We start from the raw sequence: 15,628 nt of genomic DNA on the forward strand, positions 1-15,628 counted from the left end.
ACTTGCACAGGTGAAGAACGCTGTGAAGTGACTGAAAAAAGGCAAAGCAGCTGGGGCTGATGAGGTGTATGCAGAGATGATTAAGTGTAATGGAGAAAGCAGAATGAAGTGCTTGATGGAGATTTGTAAGAAAGCATGGATGAGTGAAACTGTGCCAGTATTTGTACACTGTACAAAAATAAAGGTGAGAGAAGTGAATGTAAGAATTATCATGGCATATATACGTCTATTTAGTGTAGTAGAGAAGGTAAGGAAGAATTATTATAGAGAAAGTAAAAGAGAGATCAGAAGTCCTAGTGAGTGACGAACAGGGTGGCTTTAGGAGTGGCAGAGGATGTATGAATTAAATATTTGCAGTAAGACAGATAGTCGAGGTGTGTGAGAAGGACTATAAGATGTTTATGGCATTTATGGATCTGGAAAAAGCATACAACAAAGCAGACAGAGGAGACTGTGAAAGGTTTTACGCATGTACGGTGTTGATGGTAAGCTGCTAGGCACCATCAAGAGTCATGTATTCTTTCTTTTCTGCATAAAAATATACTGTAATAATAAATGTGATTCGTGAAAGATGCGGAGTGAGGAAGTCTGTGGACACCAGAATCAAAGAAAGCGTTCTGAGATGGTATGGTCATGTGGAGAGAATGGATAACAATAGAGTGGAGAAAAAGGTATATCTGAGCAAATCTCAAGGAGGAAGGAGGCGAGGTAGGCCAAGAAGAAGGTGGAGGGATATGGTAGAAGTGTGTGTGAGGTAGAGAGGTATGGAAGTCGGTGAGGCTAGGGGACTAACGAGATCGAGCTGGCTGGATGAATGTTGTGAGAAGTCCATGATCAGGGACTTGGTGCCCCTTTTAACGTGACAGCGTCCAGACTGACTCTATCAGATACATTTTTGTGAAGCTACAGAATGAAGTGAATGTTTTTGGCATATCAGATGGAGCCAGGATTCCGAGGGCTTGAATGATGAGTGAATGGAAGTGTGGCCCATTGGAGTGGGCAAACTTGGGCTGTCTGGACGTTGCTACTCCTCACCCTGCCCTAAGGTGGGAAAGGAGGTCTGGATGATGATGAAGAAATGCTTTTATTTAAACTCTTTATGGGTCACACCTGTTAGAGAGCATCAGCTCACTAAACCACTGGTCATCCACTCACTTCCAGATATTTAATAACAGCAGCAAGGGCAGATATAGCATGGGTTTTGTCTAGCTCTGGGCGTGCCATGATGCCACCAGCCCCACTCTTCACACGCACTAGTCGCCCAAGGTCCTGCCCAGCATCTTTATTGGAAAATTCTGTACGTTTTCTCTCAGTCACCAGCAGAGGGCTTCTGGACAACACCTGTTGGGGCACGAGAAATGTATTTAGTTCACCACCACCACCAGTATGTTTTCTCATAGACACCAAGAGAGGGCTTCTGGAAAACACCTGTTGGGGCACAAAAAATTCATTCATTCATTCATTGCCAGACGCCATGTATCCCAGACGGGGTGGCCAAGGGCTTAGAGTTAATTGTTTTACAGGGAGGGGCACTAATCCTCCACCAACCCCACTTGACGTAGGGATGCCAACAGCATCTGGTGTTCCCAGGCGGTCACCCATCCAAGTACTAACCAGACCACCACCACCAGTTCAACCAGAGGGCTTCAAGATAATGCCTGTTGGGACACAAAGAAATTTCATTCATCGCCACCACCATCATTAGTGCATTTTCCCTTAGTCACCAGTAAAGGGCTTCTATGGAACACCTTTTGAGGAAGGACAGAAATAAATTTGATTTATTTATATCATCACGTGTCATGCATGCCTGCAATTAATTCACTGTAATCATACACTACCTCAAAGGATATGCAGAGCTGTCTAAATGACTGAGCAGCTGCAAGATCATCTGGATAGTAAAGCCAGCTAGTAATATTTGTACAGCAAAAGCTCGATTATCCAGGTTTTGGTATTTCCATATCTGGACTGTGACCAAATGATTCAGTGGTACGGTAATACATAAAATTATCCGAACGATAGCTCCAGTTAAACAGCGAGCATCCGGTTGCTAGCAAGTGAGCCAATGGTAAACGAGCCTAAGCCTACCCCCCACCCACACCTCCTCCTCACAACTCGAGCACAAGGGTGGTGGGGTGGAGTTTGGTGAGGCGACTGATAACCTAACCTAGCTTAACTACCTAATAATTAAACCTAACCCAACCTGCGCTCCAGTTGGGAAACTGGGACACGAAATCCACCTTTGATTACGCTCAGTAAGTTTCTTCCATGACGCCAGAAACAATCGTTGGTACGGCTTAAAGAACAAGACGATAATAAGGGAGGAAGTCTTTCAGCAAGAAAAAGTAATTTACCACCCTCAAAATAGTCAGAAAAATACAGAAAGAAAACTAGAGGAATATGAAGAGAATTGGTAAGGTCTTTAAGCTGTATGATTAGATGACTATTTATGGGTTTCACAATTTTAGGGGAAGAAATGGAACACAAATGTTTGGTAATAAAAAAAAAAAAAAAAATCTTTCATCCCACATGTTCTTGTACGTTAGCATTCAGTTCCACATTCTTTGTTCAATATCGCGCTTCCCAACACATTTCAGACTGACTGAGCATACATATATTTCTGCTCCTTAAGTGTACATTTACTGCTCATTCTTCTGTTCGTTCGTATGTGTGTGTGTGAGAGAGAGAGTACTGACATTAACAATAATGTATTCCATTAACCCCTTCGTAGCTGCCAGCCTGGAACAATGCTCTACTGTAACGGTGTCAGTGACGTTGAGTTACAGCAAGCTATAAAAAACTGCAAACAATTATGGGAAGGGAACGAAGGTCACTGGTATGTTTACATGACCCTACTCTACAATCCCAAGCAGTCAGGCAATCACCACATCCCAGATGTATTCACTGACATTTACATGTTGGTGTAACGTGCGCCTTAAATTTATTCTTTCACGAATCATAGCAAACCACAAGATGGCTTTGGGGGGGAGGGGGGGAAGCCAGGTGAGTCAGATGAGTCTTTTCACATCCGTAAGAAAACGAACTAAATTTCAGAACTTTGAAAAATGGTCCTGAAGCTGGTCGTGGGAGCATGCAAATTTCTGAACCCATGGCCACTGAGGGGGATACACATACACTTTACTATAAGCAGTAAATGCACCTTACCAAATCAGTTCTTCCTGACAGTGTTATATTTTTCTGATTACTGTATTTCCAGGTTAGTAAATAAACATTTCTTGCTGAATCTGCTTCCCCGTTGTTTTTAGTTGTTCTGCTGTGATAACTCGTTTAATTAGTCAGTGTATCGGCAGAAGGGACTGTCCTAACCCAAGTTTTTAACTAAATCTGACCTAACCTAGCTTATAACTGTACCTACTAATTTAACCTAACCTAACCTCCAGTTAGGGAACTGAAACAAGTTCACCTTTAAGTACGCTGAGTTTCCTCCATTGTGTGAAAACAATCGTAGGTACGGCTTAAGGAACATGACGATAATAACAGGGAGGAAATTTCACAGCAAGAAAAAGTAATTTACCAAACTGAAAATAGTGGGTTAGAGCGCTCCGCTCTGACCGAAGGGTCGGAGGATCGAATCCACCCAAGGGTCATTGGTAGACATCAGGAAGGGCATCCGGTCATAAAATGCTACACGCTCCAATCCAAAAGTCCTCAACCCAGGGGCAACGCCTTAGCCCTTCAGGGATACCTGGCGTAAAACAAAATTATTATTTATATTATTATATACAGAAACAAGCTGGAGGATTATGGATTGAATTGGTAAGGTCTCTCTGCTGCTTAAGTGTAAAATTACCAGAAAATAAATCAGTCTAACAATGCTTGTGTTTTGTTTCTGCCGGATTTATCGTGATTTCGGACTACAGTATTTGGGCATCCCTTCACACCATATAACCTGGATAATCGGGTTATTTCTGTACTAACAACTACTACCATTAACTCTCTCCCTGTCCGGCCAACTCAAATATCTATTCAACCCAATATTAGACTATCTGATTCACCTGAATCATAGCAGTTGCCATGTTATCAATTCAAGGGTAACTTAAAGATAAGCAACACAGAGTAGAAACTTTATGAGATAGTGAATGGAGTTAAGTGATGAGTGTCCTGAATGCTATCCACACACCTGCTTGAGCTTGGCACCATCTGGGCCGAGATCACCAGTGGGCAGCAAACATTCTCGTGGCCCCAACTGCACCAGGAGGGCCGCCAGGTTGCTGAAGCTTCCGCCATCTTGGAACTCGCTCACACGCAGCACTCGACCACCAGCGTCAACATATCCAACACCAACCATCTGCAGGTGCACATGCAGAAGACACAGTGGTATCAATGCATTAAGACAACCACTACACTCATTAACTATACTGTACTTGGTCATGTGCAACACCCCCCACCAATGTCATCATTTCAACCACCACCTGAAACAACACACGCAGAAGGCACTGTAGTATCAATGCCTTTGGAGGATCACTATATTCATTTAATACACCAGCACTCTCAACACATCCTCCCTCACTACACTTACAATCAACACACAGCCCACATCTCCCCCAAACGTCAAAATATCCAACACCTACCACCTGTAGGACATGAAGGAGACACTGTAGTATTGCTAATTTACATGGATCACTATACTGTTACTATGCTCACTCATAATATTCATTATACTCACAGCACCAAACCTACAATAGGAAAAATATACAGTAATCTCACTGCCATAGCAAGATGACTATGCTCCCTCACACATAACACACTCACTAACCTCCTTCATACACATCCATCCCCTCCCCATCAACATGGTGCATCCCCACCACTTCCAGGGAGGAGCAAGAATCAAACACTGTAGTATCACTGGTTCAGATCACTATATACTCAGTCACTATACAGTATTATAGTCGTGGCACCGGACGTTGAGGTTGTCATTAACGTACCCTGGCTACCTATCTGTCAAAAGCACATCAGATATCATTTCATATTATACATGAATCATATTATTATACACGAATACATTATACATGAACACATTATAAACAAATCACAGGTGTATCATGTTATACATGAAATCGGAAGCACTGTTAACAGGTAGGTCGTCAGGGCACAATAATGACAATCTCAGAGTCGTGCACAGCAACTATAATAAACTACACATATTCACACACAACACCTTCACTATACTGCATACACCATACTTATTCCATCCATCCATCCATTGCCAGACGCCATGTATCCCAAACGGGGTGGTCAAGGGCTTAGAGTTAATTGTTTTACAGGGAGGGGCACTAATCCTCCACCAACCCCACTTGACACGTAGGGATGCCAACAGCATCTGGTGTTCCCAGGCGGTCACCCATCCAAGTACTAACCAGACCCAACGTTGCTTATTCACTCTACTCAAATGCAACACACACATCCAATGTCAAAATACCCCACACCTACATTCTGTATCACTGGTTTTACAGAATCACTATATTCAAGCCATGAGATTTTACCAATTACCATTAAACACTGGAATGCCTACAAACAGCTAAAACAATGGATGACTAGGTAGCTTAATGATCATATTCTCTGATTTTGCATCACTTTCTGCACAGCAAAATCTTCTGTACATTCGCATCATATCATTTACAAATGCTCCATCATGCTTGTATACATTGGCCTTGGTCACAAATGGTGGCTGGATCTCCTCACTGCTCAATCTCTCGCAGCCTCCCTATTGAGTCTCTTATCTCTGATCTCACACACTATGACCTTATCCCAGGCCATTTTCAGTCTGCCTCTCCCAACCCAACCCTCATTGTTCACACTTCTCACCTTCTGCACCCAACTGTCATCCTCCACCCTCTCATGTTTATGTCAATATTAAAGAAATATAAACAACACACAAGAGGATGTCAGAAGGCAACTTGCAAATTACTAAAGGTGTTACATCTATGCCACCTATACTCTGTTTACTCTAACTTGGCCTAACACTGCCACCTCTCCACCTTGAATGCTGAACTGTAACACAAGAGTAACACTAGCTCATGATGCTACACATGTAGTGCTATGGGAAGGTTATGGAGCTTTATTTATCTCTCTCTCTCTCGTCACTAAGCAATGTGAAAGGAACCAAAAATGGATGAAAATCTGGGCCAACTTAAGGTCAAAAGGGAATAGAGTGAAAGGTGCAATAGGATGAAAGTCTGGGCAAATTAAACAGGGAAAGAGTACAGACACTGAGCTGTATGAAATCATTTGCAAAAGAGCACAAACCCTGGCCAAGCTAAATAAAAGATGGCATAATACATAGCTGTAATGTACATCTATCTTATCTCACCCGCTGGCCACTGTCGGAGCCAAGCTTGATGGCAATGACGCCTGTTGTCACTGTCTGATCTGCATTGCCGAACAGAACCTCCTCAAACTGGGAAAGGTTGCCAGGGGATGCCTGAAACAAAAACAATGCCATGTTAACTTACTATGACATGTTCCACCACCACCACCATCACCTCAACCACTTTTTTTCCTACTCAAAGTGGGGTAAAAAAAAAAAAAAAAAAAACAGCAGAAGGAACAAAGACATTACTTAACTGTACTGAAGGGGATATATGATGCCTGCTTCTCACTACTCAAGTTTGACCTAAGCTTAACCCCTTAACCGCGGGGTGTCACAAGGGCGTCACTTTCGTGATGCTTGGGAGCAAGGGATCATACCGCGGGGCGTCACTTTTGTGATTCTGTGTTATTTTGAATTCTCCCGGGCTTTCAAGTGGTGGCTTGTATCATCTATCAGTACTGCCAATGTCCAACACTAGTCAGCACTCCTAATTTCATCTGTATTCCCATCCATTGCTGACAATTTAGCCATTTCTCCCCGTTCTTGACTCCCCTCCCTACCTTCCCTCCATTACCCTCTCCTGTCGCCTGCCAGCCGTGCTACGCTAAGTAAATCTTCCCTGGAATTTTCCACTGATTTCATCCATTGAAATAAGCTCATGCCCTATTCTTATACCAAATAATATATACCAAAAAGAAATAAGGTAAGCCATACACCTGGAATTGGCTAATTATCACCTGACAACACCTCACGTGCGCTCGTTCGCTAATTTTCGCTGTTTATTTCCCCTTGAAATATGCCATATAATCTATTCTCGTACTAAAAATATACATAAGGAGGGAAGGAAGAAGCCTAAGTGATATTTACATTCACCTGGAACTACCTAATTTATAATGTATTGTCTAGATTTCCTGCCAATCATTTCACTGCTATATATTAGCAGCTGTCAAGAGGCTGACGTTGGCAGTAACGCATTTCCCTAGGTAGGCCACCCCAGCCCACCCCTATCAGTTCACTGTTATCTTCCAAGGTGAGGGTACGTCTGTTTGCTCCTGCTAACTTTAGCCACTTTTTAGTCCCATGCAAAGGGCCCTGTGACCTTTACCCCCTACTAAACCTCGTGTGGAAAGAGGTAAAGGGCTGATAATTGAAAGAGTGACTACGATCTTTCTGTTGAGTAAAACAGTGCAAGTGGAATTGTAAATACTGTAATGTGTAAATAATGTGTAAACAGCAAGTAAAGCAATGAATGTAAATATAACTGAACAGTGGAAAATAGTTTTATAAGTTATTTCAAGTGACAGTGCATAACACAATGTAAATAAAATAGAAATGTAAATAATGTAAATAAAATAGAGAATGTAAATAGAAAAGTAAATGAGTAGTATTATAAGAATACGAGTATATATACTAGGAGTAATGAAAGTGAAAGTTTCACTCTAGCATGTATGAATACTATGAGTTATGAGAGTGAAGGTGAAAGTGACATTCACTCTCAATGCTAGTATACAGGACGAGAAAGTGAATGCTACGTATTTTACCGAAAGAAATTGAATGCCTAGTGACAATAAACTACTATTACTGAAGGAAACTTATGGATAAAGACTGTCGATATATATAAGTGTTATATAGTAATAGAAATATAAACTGTGAGTGTTTTTATGAATAATAAGTGACAGAATACCAACAGCGAACTAGTGCAAGTGGGAAGGTCATACGCACTCATAATTTTCATTGCTTTCACAGTGGTTTTTATTTGGAGTATGGATTCTGAACTATTTGAGATTCATAGAATAGTGTTTCTAGTGATAACATCAGGCTGTGGTAATCATATTACGGGTTGTTGGGAAGTGTAAAGTGGAGACTTTGTTAACCAACTTCAGAGGTCTCCACAAGTCCCACGGTAATCGACGAAGGCTCAACAAACATCCCAGGAGAAAGTTGAAGGTATGTGCCATATGCATACCAGTATGTAATTTTAATATTCTAGGACTAATAACTGATTTTTGGCAAATATTTTTTGAGAGTCTGTCGGAGCCCGAATAACCCCGCTGGAGACGCAAAACATTGGGAAACATGCCCGCGGTGTAAGGGTTAATGATTTTCTTCTTGTCTTCAACACTGTACGTTTTCACTTGGTAGGTGCGGCTCACTCACTAGATGAGACTCGCTCACTAGGAAAACAAGTCAAAATGTCCCTCGCAGCTCACTCGCTAGACGACGATTGCCACGGAGTCACTAGTTTCGAGTCTTTTTTCGCTAGTTATAAAGATGAAGACTGTTTCTATCCTATTGCTAGACTTGAAATCGCTAGTCAAAAAAACGTTATGTACTGTACTAATAATACAGCATGTGGACATGATGCAGGTAAATGAATATTATTAATGAATTTTGATAGAAGCAATTCTTAAATCTTTATTCTTAATTCCTACTTAGAGTGCTTGCATAATAGCAAATATACAGTTATACATGGTTGTAAAATAAACTGAATAAAGTATTGAAAAAACAGGATTCATACCATTTCAGAACCAAAAAGTTCAGGGTCAGAGCCATGAGAATTTTACCGACTCTGACTCCAACCAACACAGACAACTGCACAAGCCAGATTTATTCTTTCATTCACCACCTAATCGTGTGTTGCCCATGAGAAGTATAGCAGCTCAGCACTAGGCAAGTTGGTCCTGATGTTTAAGAGAGTGACCAGCCTTACTCATCCCTGAGTGGCATTATGTGAGCAATAAACCCAACCCCCCCTTTGGATATAAACCAACACAGCCTCAATCTAACTGGTATGCCTTAATTACCCACTAAATCACCAGGCACCATAATCTGGTTATATGGTTACCACTTGGGTAGCAAATGGTTTCCTGGGTTACAACAAACCATTTGGCTTGTCACGCAGTGTAGAGACCATAGGGCAGCACTACACTGGGTGAGTGGATGGTGAGTACCCCCACCAGTAACAACTTTAGCTTTTCATAATTTTTAAAGTTCAAACTGACACAAACCTTCTAAGTAAATGTGAATAGTATGGACTATGAAAATATTCACTCTGGATCACATATTAAACAGAACTGTGGTAATATACCTTATATTCCACTTCCCAGTCATTCTTGCTGCCTGTCTTTAGCTTGTACAGTTCCACACGGTAATGCTTCACCAGCAACAGGTCACGTACAATCGACTCAAAGTTGAGCCGACTGAGCACCACTGATTCAAGCTTGTTGGAGCCTGGAAGAAGGTGGAAAGAGTAGTAGTAACTGCAGCCCAAGGTTACATTAAAAAGTAAACTCAATGGACTGCAGGCTGAATTTGCTCTTCTCATGCAGCCCTTTTGGGGGTCAAGGAAGGAGTTGGGGGACATTTACATTACTGAGTAGTGACGCTGCCAAGTTAAATCAATGCCACCACTGAAGGCATCCCTCTTCAGGACCAGTTAAGCTGAACTTCCAGATACACAGGGACGTATCCTAGGTGGCAATAGAGATTCTGTAACACCTCTCCTGTAACAATTTGCTCTACACATCACACCACAATATCCTTTTGTATATTACTGATGTAAAATATGACAATGTTAACAAAAGACATTGCTACTCCTCACCCTGGCATAGGATGGAAAAGGAGGTCTGGATGATGATGATAAATAAAAAAATAAATACAGTAAGACATCACTATAAAGGACTAATTGGGGCCCAAACCATTCCGAAAAATGCAAAATTCCGATAAAAGTGACATCCAGACTTCACCCTGCTAATCCGAACTTTTTCCGATATATCAGACATTAGTCCAGATCACATGAACGGTTTTTAAACTGTTTTGACTACCACTGCGGTACTGTACTGTGTTATAACTTCACTACATTAATCAAATGGTACATTCATTCATTCATCATCCAATCCTATGATGCCCCATAAGGAGCATAGAAGCCTGGGGCTAGGCAAGTTGGTCCTGACATTTAAGATGAGAGTGACCAGCCTCATTCATCCCTGAGTGGCATTACATGAGCAATAAACCCCAATCACGCCTTGGATTAATAATAATAACAATAATAATAATAAAGATAAATTAATACATGAAATAATAACTTCACTCACCTGAACCCAAGTGCTTAATGACAGAATTAGTGCGGAACAAGTCTTTGGCGGCAAGTACAGCATCCTGGCCATGGACAGTGTAGTATTCGCCACGGTCAAACACTCGCACCGTTGTGTTGGGTTTCTGACAACAGATACGTCAAAGGAAGGAGTCACTAACAAAAAACTTATGATCAAAGCTCTTTCATTAAGTAGATTTTATTTACTCATCATCTAACGCAGTCTTGCCCCAAGACAAGCGTAGCAGCCCAGGGTTGGGCACGTTGGTCCTGACATTTACGATGATAGTGACCAGCCTCACTCAACCCGGGTGGCATTACATGAGCAATAAACCCCAACAACTCCTTGGCTATAAACCTGCGCTGCCTGAATCTGATTGGAACACCTTAATTACCCACTAAACCACCAGCTGCCATAATTTGGTTACATTGATACCACCCAGCATAGTAAATGGTGTCCTGGTGTACAGGAATTTTACATGAAAAATTAAAGCTATCAGATGTTTCTGTGTAATCTTCCTTCCTTCCTTGCTCCTCCTAAGAAATAAATTGCAGTAACAATGGAAAAAAAAGCAAGAATATGGAATGAATTGGTATTGTCTTCCTGCTACTTAAAAGAATTCACACTTTTACCAAATGGTGAAATGAATGAACATACTGTCTGAAAAATTTATCACATACGTACAGGAAAGAACACTTCTGATGACTCAGTTGTGGCAATTCGTTCAATAAATTAACATGTATGGCAACAGCTACAACATAACAGGCAATGCCACTCAACAGTGACTTATTACATGTCTTAAATGTCCGAACTAAGCTGCCTAGTCCAGGACACCTACACTCCTAATGAGATATTTAATAAAGGACTTGATGATGGATAAATTTGCACCAAAAAAACACTCCGATCATCCTTAAGGAAACAGGACAACTTTATTTTGCAGTTTTCTTCCCCTCCACTTTCCTTAGGTCATGGGATTCTTTAAGTACGATATTTTCTTATTGCATTTTCAAGTTTCAATGTTTTATATATATATATATATATATATATATATATATATATATAAAAGTGGTGAAAAGCATTTTTAAAAGCTGTGTTTGTTCACATAAGAATGCCATTTTATGGTGCGTGAAGACTAGTGGATGCCATCTTAGAATGAAACCACCCTTACCACTGCCTATTTATCCAAACCTACCCTGAATTTTCATCAATTAACCTAATATATTATATTTTATGCAAACCTAACCAAACTTACCCTAAGCTAACCTAACTTATTCCTCATGTAATCATATTTTCCTTGTTTACTGATGGATCTTCTTGACACACAAACATGTACCTCTACACACCTTTACAGTGCCAGTGAATCATGTCCAAGTTAAGTAAAAACTATTAGTTTTTAAGAGGTAACCCTGTGTCTCCTTTAAGGATTACAAACACACTGAAATACGAACAAGAAACATGAAAACATTAGCAAAATTATATCTCCAAGAAGCAAGCAACCAGTTACCACCATAGTACGAAAAATATAGAAAACAAGCTGGAAGTATAAGAAATGAACTTGTAAGTTCTTTGTTGTTTAAATAACATTGAACATTTACTCCAAAAATGTATGGACAAACAGCAGCAGAGCTCCCATTAACAAAAAGATGAAAATTTTATGACATGTGTTATCTTTCATAATTGTATAATTCATCGACACACACGTTTTGCACATATAACATTATCAAAGAAAGAGCACCAAGTTTGGCTTGTTACTGGCGGCAGCATCCTACAAAAGGCAATGGGTTGATTCAGACCCGAAACTCATTCCTCCTCAAGTCATTTTGATTACAGTAGTTGGCTTACTCTGAATCAAATTTGGTTTGGTTAGGTTAGCTTGTGCTGCCCTGGGTTTGGTTTGGTTTCATATCAGGTTAGGTTAGGACAGCTAAACAATTAGTGACAGACTGACTGTGGAGCCGAATCACACTGGAAGTCCAACGTGGTAAGTGGCCACTTATGTTACCACAATTTGCAGGTAAAACTGATGAGGTTGTATAATGGATGCAGCATCTTAATGCAAGTTTTTAATTCTATCAATTATAAAAAATACCACTGTATATTCAATGCATGACAGCTCTCCTGCAGTTTAACCATATATATTATGGGCTGGCCTGAATGCAGAGAAAAGAACTCAAGCAATGAAACCCAGTTGGGGCAACGTGTACAATAACTTACACGTACGGCAGCACCTACGATGTAACAATGCCATTTAAAAATGACTTAGTCCTTAGTGTCTGGACTGAGTTACCTAGCCCAGCAACTCCAACATTCCTTAAAAAGACTTAATAAAGAAGTTTAATGGATAAATTCACACCAAAAACACCCACACAGAAACGGTGCCACTAATATTTTCATGTCAGCCGCCCACGACCATATAATAATCCTGCATATTTTGTGCCCTGTTAATTTATACATTCCTTGCAGATTAAATTACAATGGTACATGTAATATCGGTTACCGCCGCAGCATCCATGATCAACTCACCTCTGGTAGATTGCGGTAGAAAGCGAGGAAGCCCTGTTCACTCACGCCGTCTGGAACAGTATGAAATATGTAAGATTTCCTGGTATACGAAATGTCATATCAAATCCCAAGTTGACGGAAAACGAGGCATATTACCAAGGGAAAGCTGCTCCTTCGGCTGAACGGTGGCCATGATGTTTGTTTACATGATCCAAGTTTTCCCGCGCACATACTTCGTCGGTGTTAATGCGTGGATTTAAATATTAATAAATAGTTGCTTTTGCAATTAAAACTGCATATGCTGAAATTTTAATAATTAAAAATGGTCTTCAATTTGTCAGGTAAGAGTTTCTATAGCACAGGCGGTTTCGTACAATCCTACGCTTCGTACCGCTCCTCAGCGACTGTTTTCGTATTACACCTATCTTCTTGTATGCTCCTAAAGCATATTATTGTTAACAATCAAAATACATGAATAACGTAAAACAAAAATAAATTCCACCAACCTTCGGAATAAACCCTTAAACCCTTTGAGCCACATCCGACGTCACAATACTATCTATCTATCTATTGTCAGACACCACAATCCCGCAAAGGGTGGCCATTTGACACTGAGTTAGTTATTTTACAGGGAGGGGCACCAACCCTCCACCAACCCACTTGTTGACACGTAGGGCGCACGTATGGTTTAGCTATATGGTTACCACCCAGCGTTGTAAATGGTTTCTTGGCTTACAGGAAACCATTTGGTTGTCACTCACAATGTAAAGCCACCTGTAAAGGAAAGAAATGGAATAAGAAGTGACAGGAAAGATAGGAGAAATAGGAAGAGAGGAGGGCAGGCACAGAAAAAGAATGATAAAAGCTAAGGAAGTAGGCAGCACTACATCAAGTGAGTGGATGATGGTCGCCACCACCTACCACAAACGTCACAATACAACTTACAATAACTCTTGCCCTAACAGAGCCATCCCTCTACATTGAATACTGAGCTGTAATAACAGATTTACACTTGAACATGCTGCTTAGATAGTCAAGAAGTGTTCTAGAGGGTGTTGAATCACTGGACTACGTAAAATAATATTAAGTCGTGGTTGCATATCCCAAAAGCGTTTGCTGTAAGGTAGGAATGAGTCTCCTTGGTTACTATAATTTTTACTCTAACCTACCCTACAGTTGCCGCCTCCATCTTAAATGCAGAGCTGTAACAATGGATTAACACTAATTCACGACGCTATTATAGGAAGAAGTGACATGGATGGAGAGCCGTAGCACTGTCATTTTCCTGCCAGTGAACTACGTGAAATACACTAGAAAAGGAGTAGGATCTGGACCACATTATTAGATAAAGTCAAATCGACCCTCTAATCTGACTACACTTGGCCATCGACTGAGCGAGCAGAAATGGCTCACGGATATCTTGTCAGCTGAAAACAAACCAGTAAGTCACATATGTATTAAAAAAAAGGGGGGGGGAACAAAAAGCAAAATATGAGGGCACCGGGACTATAATCAACACACACAAACGCAAAATCCCACCTTTGATCTCCTTGCGTACATAATATTAATTTCACACGGTTTTTGCTGTTGCCTATTTCGAATCTTAAAGTATTAATCAAGACGAGGATGATAATAATAAGTTAATTGAGCTCTGTGATATATGTTAATGTGTATGTATGTGTGGACACTCTAGAGTCTTGTATGATGATGATGATGATAGGCAGGATGATGATGATGGACAAATGAATACTCGTGTAATTGTTTTAAAGTGTGTGTGTGTGTGTGTGTGTGTGTGTGTGTGTGTGTGTGTGTGTGTGGCTACTTAGCGGTTCAGTGGGTATGTATTTGCCTGCTGAACCGTGTGACGCCCTCAGTAACGCCAAGACCACCGTGACGTCACACCTGCGTCACAACCGCCCACACACACACACACACACACACACACACACACACACACACACACAAGACGGTCTCTCTCTCTCTCTCTCTCTCTCTCTCTCTCTCTCTCTCTCACACACACACACACACACACACACACACACACACACACACACACACATAACTGGATGGATGTAACTGTCAACTATAATTTCGCATTTGTTTCATACACCGTTCACACTCTACCACCACCTTCCGTTTAATCTACCTTGACCTAAAATTGCCATCTCTTCATCTTGACTGCAGTTATGTGACAGCTGATTAGGACCTGAATATGATGCTGGTCACGAAGAAACGCTATAGGTCGGATGCAGAGCCGTACGTAGCACTATCATATTCTGCCACTGAGCTACGTGAAATAAGCTGCAAAAGTACGAAAATCCGGGTCGTTAAGGTGACAAGACTATACCTCCCATAAAGCCTTAAGTGTACGAAATAACCAGAACCACTTGTAATTCGTCCACTTAAGGGTGGTTTTGGAGATTTCGCAACATTCATTCTGTAGCGATTTATTCTTCACATTACACCTCCGTAGACTCTTGTATGCCACTGATAAAAATTATGCCGATATTAAAGCAATATTAACATATACGTGAGAATGTTAAGGTGTAATGGGCAAAATAAATCGCATACGAAGAGGTGCTACGACGCCTCTTATGCCACTAAAGTCCCCTTTCAGTTCAGCTGATGGCCAAGTGAAGTCAGATTAGAGGACTGATTTGACTAGTAACCAAGGAGACTCCTACCTTTTAGCAATGGCTCACCG

General features: G+C 41.0%; 1 protein-coding gene across 1 annotated transcript in view; it reads right to left on the reverse strand.

The window, feature by feature from the left end:
* The window catches only part of spel1 (DNA mismatch repair protein spel1), a 30,414-nt gene extending 17,297 nt beyond the window's left edge, over window positions 1–13,117 (reverse strand). Inside the window, exons 1-7 of the mRNA XM_080270690.1 lie at window positions 13,081–13,117; window positions 12,946–12,995; window positions 10,423–10,546; window positions 9,417–9,559; window positions 6,329–6,439; window positions 4,139–4,306; window positions 1,156–1,341 (exon numbers count right to left, since the gene is read on the reverse strand). Coding sequence (XP_080126816.1) covers window positions 1,156–1,341; window positions 4,139–4,306; window positions 6,329–6,439; window positions 9,417–9,559; window positions 10,423–10,546; window positions 12,946–12,995; window positions 13,081–13,117 — 819 coding nt within the window. The remainder of the gene's footprint in view (window positions 1–1,155; window positions 1,342–4,138; window positions 4,307–6,328; window positions 6,440–9,416; window positions 9,560–10,422; window positions 10,547–12,945; window positions 12,996–13,080) is intronic.
* Window positions 13,118–15,628: the final 2,511 nt, after the last annotated feature.

This window comes from Coenobita brevimanus, chromosome 42 (assembly GCF_032717465.1).
Source record: "Coenobita brevimanus isolate Jiangsu-jjx chromosome 42, ASM3271746v2, whole genome shotgun sequence".
NCBI classification, from domain to species: domain Eukaryota; kingdom Metazoa; phylum Arthropoda; class Malacostraca; order Decapoda; family Coenobitidae; genus Coenobita; species Coenobita brevimanus.